The sequence below is a fragment of the Stegastes partitus genome, unplaced genomic scaffold (genome assembly GCF_000690725.1).
Source record: "Stegastes partitus isolate 25-593 unplaced genomic scaffold, Stegastes_partitus-1.0.2 Scaffold628, whole genome shotgun sequence".
Taxonomy (NCBI): domain Eukaryota; kingdom Metazoa; phylum Chordata; class Actinopteri; family Pomacentridae; genus Stegastes; species Stegastes partitus.
In genome coordinates, this window is record NW_007578359.1 from 1 (window position 1) to 6557 (window position 6557).

The 6557-nt window shown below is 45.9% G+C and overlaps 1 protein-coding gene across 1 annotated transcript; it reads left to right on the top strand.

Annotated features, from left to right (window-relative positions):
* The first annotated feature begins 6 nt into the window (after positions 1–6).
* Positions 7–2187, top strand: LOC103363052 (matrin-3-like). Its single transcript, XM_008289649.1, has 4 exons — positions 7–128; positions 696–812; positions 897–1018; positions 1198–2187. Exons 2-4 carry the CDS (start codon positions 722–724, stop codon positions 1261–1263), a joined length of 279 nt encoding a protein of 92 aa, XP_008287871.1. The 5' UTR covers positions 7–128; positions 696–721; the 3' UTR covers positions 1264–2187.
* Positions 2188–6557: the final 4370 nt, after the last annotated feature.

Genomic DNA, 6557 nt, shown 5'->3' on the forward strand with positions numbered 1-6557 from the left:
GAGCGGCGAGCAGCTGGTCCAGAGGACGGAGGAGGAAGCAGCGAGTGGAGCCCAGGAGGAGGCTGCCTCTGCTGGGCAGCAGCTGGAAGGATGTCTGGAGGAGACGGAGGGACGGAGCAGCACCGACGGTAACGTTCAGCTTCACATCAGAACACAGAGAGTTCTACGTCTGAGCGGCGTCTGAGCGCCACACTGTGTCCAGGATCAGAACCGCTCCTTCCTTTAACCTCTGAGATCAAACTGTCGCTGCTGCTCTGAAAACAACAAACATTCATTCATTTATTCGACTCTTTAACTGTCATTTGTTAGAAAATAGTAAAAAATTACTCCAAGTTTCTGCAACAGACGACAGAAAAGAAGCAAATTCTCACATTTCAGAACTTGATGAAGTGAATTTTTGCCTTCAAGGTTCATTAAAATGCTTCTTCTTCTTGTTTCAACCGTTTCAGATGATTTGTGATTGAAGTCGCTGCACATTCAGAGTCCCAGTGTGTTTGTGTGTCAGCTGTCAGGAAACAGTGAATGTGGTTGTTGATTCAAAAGGAGGACAAAGAAAAGCAGCAGATGGACACGTTTCAGGATGTTGAGCTGGACTTCAGGAGTTCTTCTTCTGACTCCATGAAGCTGATCAAACCTGAGCACATTGATTCTCTGTGAGCTTCTAAACGTCCGTCCGTCATCTTCTTCTTCTTCAGCTGCTGACAAACGGAGGAAGCAGCCGATGGGACCTGAAGCCAAGAGGCTTCGTCCTCAGTCTCCTTGTAGCGCCGCCGACTTCACGCTGCCTCCCTTCAGCCCCAGCAGCCCCCTCGGTGACGACAACACACGACAACACAACAGCAACACACACACAACGCGCCTCTCTGCTTTCCTCATGCTTGTGTTTGTCTGTGCAGGTCAGGAGTTTGTGGTTCCGAAATCCGGATTTTACTGTCAGCTGTGTTCTGTTTTCTACCTGAACGAGATCAGCGCCAAGAAGCTGCACTGCAGCAGCCAGAGACACTACGACAGCCTGCAGGTGTGCAGACGCACCAACACAACGTTCATCACACTCCGACACTCGTCCTCACTCTGGTTCTACGTGTGAACACGTGCACATTGAACCTATATCTATATACCGCTGGTTTGGACCATTTCTGAGTCAGTTTAAAGACACTTTGGACAGTTTTTGACCCGTTTTTTGTTCTTGTTTTTCAGAAACATTACCAGAAGCTTCAACAGAAACCTTCCAGCGCGCCCACAACCGACCCCCCGAAGCTCTAGTTCTGATCCACCGACTGTAACCGCTGAATGCTTTTTATTTAGATGTGAAAAAGGTGAAGCTGGACGAGAGAAACGTCAGAAACCCGAACAAACGGACGTGAGATGCTGAAATTTAAAGAACAGCTGAGATGTGGAAACAAACTTCAGGAAACAGACTTGAACTGAATGAATGTTAAAAACTGCAGCGACGAGGAAACGTCCCTCGAAAAACCACAAACTGAACGTCGTGTTTCCGTCAGCTTCACTTGACGTTTGATCCATTTAACGCCGTCGGCAAGTTTCTGATTTCCTGGAAGTTTGTTTTGAATTTGAGCGGAGGAACGCCGGGGCTGATGGGAAACGTAGTCGCTCTGCTCTCCCTGACTTCAGACTTTTGAACAACTCTACGTATTTCTGCTGAGATGTTGAAGGTCGAGCTGTGAATGGTGTTTTTGAAGCTGCACAAATGAAACGTAGAATTTAAGACGCTCAGACGCTTTGTTAGCCGCCATGCTAGCGCTGAGGCTAACACACATCAGCCTGAGTTAGAAACAGTCAAACTGTTACAGTCCACAGAAACGTTGTTTTTACCTTTGGAGAGACAAGTTCATGTGAAAAATACTTTCATTTAGTGTAACAATGGAAACTAATCATGGAAATGACGTTTTTGAGTTGACTGTAAAGTCCAGGAGGCAAAAGAGACGTTTCTCCTGCACAGTTTTGCGTCTAATCGTGTGTTTATTACCATGAACTCTTCACTCTTTCTGTGAATTCACTCTCCGCGCTCAGAATCTACTCATTACTTTAGTTCTTTACAGGCGTAATAAAATCACAAATCTGACGGACTGAACTGTAGAAACTCGTCACTTCTTTGAATCGGGGTCCAAAATGTTGAATCGTCTGTTTCTGTCAAACATCCAATAAAACCCCAGTGTGTTTTCACGAGTTCACTGGAATTGGTGCTTTTTTTTTACCTGATCACAGTGTTTTCTCTTTAAAGTTGAATGAATGAATGAATGAATGAATGAAGGTCAACAGATGTGACAGAATCCTGAAACAAAGACCAACATGAGAGCAGCTGAACATCGTTATGTTTCTATACATATATATATATATATATCAGGTGTGTGCTGTCTACATCGATGTATTTATTTGTACGTAGTGGTCGTCTCTGTCATTTTGTTCAATCTGGAGTTCTGGAACATTTCTGGCTCATTTTAATTGGACTTAACAGTATTTTGGTCAAACGTGTGATTTTGGACGGATCGGATGCGTTTCAGCTCATTTTTAACTCCGTTCAAATCCTTTTGAAGAAAAGTTCATTTGCAAAATCACAGAACTCCATTGTTGTAGATTTTCAGAAAACTTGTTCTGTGGTTGTTTTCGTTGAGATAAAATCAATCAAACTGAAGCTGAGTGGATCTGACTCAGAAATGACAGAAATAGAGATAAATGAAGTTCAGTAGACGTTGTCTCAGGCAGGTGATGGAACAGTGGGTTCTCTGAAGGTTTGTGAAGATGCAGTCGTATGTTTTTGCAGATGAACTCTTCATTTGGACTCCTGTCTCGGTGTTTTGCAGACGTGTCGTCGTCTGTGACGCCTGACGGAGGTTTTCGACTGAAACGTTGAGTCTCTTTAATCTCGGCGACTCTTGTTTCAACATCTGATGTCTGAACACAAGTTCTGCCTCAGTGAGAGCTTTACAGAGAACCGGTCCGGCTGCTGATCGACTCGCCACAAAGCCAGAACTTTATCTCTGTGCACATCTGGAGGACGAAGGTTGGATCTGGGCGGAGTGACGACGACGCTGAGCGATCTCAGGCAGGTTTGTCATGAGGGAGTTATTCAGGACGAACCTCACGTCGCTCCGAACGCTTTAGAGACACGTTGGACTAAAGTCGACTGCTGAACACTTCGGAGATACTTTGGACCATTTTCAACTAACTTTGGACAAGTTTGAGTCAATTAGGACCGTTTGTGAGTCCTTCAGACAGCTCTGAGTTATTTAGGACAAACTTCAGGTTGTTTCTAACCAGCTGTGGACACGTTTGAGTCAATCTGGACAATGTTGGTTTCTTTAAGAATAAGTTTCAAAGAGCCTCAAATAATTTTTTGACTATTTTGAGTTATTTTAGGTCAGTTTCAAGTTATTTTGGACAATTTTTGAGTCCTTTTGTTCAAAATTTGACTTATTTTGAACAGTTTCAAGTCATTTTTGACCTTCAACTAATTTTGGACGAGTTTAAGTCAATCAGGATAATTTTGGTGCATCATTTAGGACAAGTTTGAGTCGTTCTGGACGAATTGTGACTCCTAAATCTGAGTTAATAGATCATTTCTCACCAATCGTGGACCAGTTTTGAATCATTTAAAACAGCTTCAAGTTATTTCTGACTGTCTCTCAACTGGACAAATTTCAGTAATTTGAGGAATTTTTCAGCATTTTTGAACAAGTTTTGTGTAATTTTGGGCAAGATTTGACTCTTTTTGCGTTATTTTGGACAGTTTGTACTCAGTCTGATTGGGGACATTCTTGTCATCTGGTCTCAGCAGATCACCAGGAACATGTCGGTGGAAACGTGCTCGATGACCATGTTGAGGTTTCTGCTGCCGTCTGTGCTGCTGATGAACACAGTGTCAGGAGTTCAGTTCTTGGGGACAGTGACGAGCTCCCAGCCTGAACACAGTGCTGCAGGCGGATCCGTCTCCGTGAGTTCATTTCCTGTCACTAACTGTTTGACATTCTCATATTATTTCATTTAGTTGTTGTGAGCGGTGAGTGTGCAGCTGCTGTGTTAAAGCAGGACTACAGTTTAAACCGGCGTCCGTCCACGTCTTTGACTCTGCAGGTGGTGGTTCGCTCCAAGCTGAGCTCCCAGCGCTGCACCAGTGTGAACTGGGAGTGTCTCAGTGGGAGCTGTGGGCATCAGACGGCGGCGACGGTGAACACGGTGGGCGAAGACGAAGCAGAACGATGGTGTCAGACGGAGCTGGTGTCCAGCCGGCTGCTTCACGGCGACGCTCCGTTTCAGCTGCTGTGAGTCTCCAGAAACATTTACACCAAATGACATTCACACGATGCCACTGTGGGACCATTTATCACTGCAATGAATCCCAGACGAGTCACCAGCAGGCCCTGATTCATCCACTCAGCTCCCTACACACCACAGTGCCTCATCAGTGATTCCCTCCACAGGCTGACGGGCGGAAACTGGACCAGCAGCATCCAAAATGGCACTTTACCGTTCAGAGCTGTGACTCTGGTGGATCCGAGGAGACGATCGGACACCACACGAGCAAATAATTCACCGCAAACCACCGTCCTGCCGAGCGTCAGGTAAGAACTCTGTGCAGCCTCGTAGCTCACTGAAAATGACACGATGAAGTTCTGAGGCTCAGAAATGATGGAAAAAGTCCATTAAAGTGATCAATCTGGACCCTCCTCTGTGGACTTGAAGGACCTGGACCTCTGGAACATTCACAGTCTGAAGGTAGAACTCTGATCAGTAGATAAAGCAGATACAGAACCAGATGTTCTGAGGAGGTTCTGGAGGGAACTTTGTCAGATCTGGTTAATTTTTAAGCTCGTATTCTGAAGTCCAGCATGAGAAGAGTCGCCTCGATTCACAGTTCCTGAGTTCAAATGAATGTTTTCTGTCCTCCTTTAGAGGTTTTGTGGTGTGAAGTTGAAGTCGGACGGTTCTGAATGTTTCTTTCTGTCTCAGAGTTCCTTCAAACTGTCGCAGAGATTTCGACCTGCTGAAGTTCGACCCTGATGAAGACGACGTCAGATGCAGATTTAAAAGCGAGCCGCCGTCCGTGCTCAGCCTTTCACCCGTGAGTCGCTACTAAATCAGAGTGTTTCACATCCTGCAGAAGCGCTGATGCTGGTCGTCTGCTCTCCCTCCAGTCCTGCACTCTGACGTTTGAGCCCTCCGGCGGCGATGGAGGTGTTTTCGCTGTGCAGCTGCTGATGGAGGACTTCCCTCGACAGAACATCACTCTGACGCAAACCAACGGCTCGATGGAGGAGAAAACTACCGGAGACGCCATCAGCAGAATCCCAGTCCAGTTTGTTCTGAAGGGTAAGAAACAAAACTCAGTACGTGAGGAGACCAAAGATAAAGATGGACGACATGAGGCTCGGTCACTTGGCCGGATGCAAAGTGTGAACAGCAGCGTCTCTTTCTGCAGTGTTTGGAGTCACTTTTGTACAGTAACCAGATTCTTTAAAACCAAAAAAATTCTAATCTTCTCAGTGCAACTGTGAAGCTGTGAAAGCCTGGGCTGTGACCGACGGTGACAGGACAAGAGTTCATCGAGTTTTGAGGTGAACTGCAGGCAGAGAATGAAAACAAATTACAGACTGTCCCAAAGACTTACACAACGAAAACCGGATAAAAACATCAGAAAAGACACCAAACTGTCACACTGGAAATCCTTAAATTGTCTATTGGGTCCTGCTTGACATTATGAGGCGTCACAGAAGTCTCTCCAGTATTAAACAGCAAGAGGCTCCACCTGGTGGAACAACCAGGCACTACAGCTGATCTGTGGTACATTTACTGACATGTCTGTTTGTGGAGTCACAGTACAGTCCACCTGTTTCAGTAAATAAATCCATCCCAACCTGAAGTTTTGTGGTTTTGTGCTGTTCCAGTGGATCCAGCGGTGCCGAGCTGCTCAGAAGGACTCTACCTGCCCAGGTTCCTGCCTCCAACCCCGAACAACAGAGCTCAGCTGAGCGCTACCGTCAACCAGCTGCTGGAGATCAACATCACGGCGGCAGCAAATAAGTCCACGTAAGTCAAAGGAGAATAAACACAAAAAGAACAAACAGCAGTTGCCCTGTGGAACGTCGCTTGGTTGGAGCTCAAGATTCCTGCGTTCTTCTTCTTCTTCAAGGATTTCTAAGCTGCTGTTTAGTGGACCACATAACGTAACCGTCATAGCCGATGAAGTCCAGAACAGACCAGGTCAGTTTGTCCTGAGGTGGACGCCAGATGACCGTGATCCTGCAGCGAGTCAACCCATCTGCTTTGTTGTCCAAGCAGCTCACAAGTCAGTGTCTCATTCTTTAAACGTCCGCGGGAACATAACCGAAGCTTTGGAAACGAAACCGTCAAATGTTAGTATTTGTGTTTTGATTTCAGTGGGACCAGTTATCAGTCAGACCTCCGATGTGTCCTCGTGAGAGTCGGTGAGTCAAGACCAAGTTTTAAATTCTGGTCACTTTATGGATTGACGCCATTCACATTCATCTGTTATTTTGACTGTGTTGACAGAATCAGGGGTCAAAATACGTGCAGTGAAC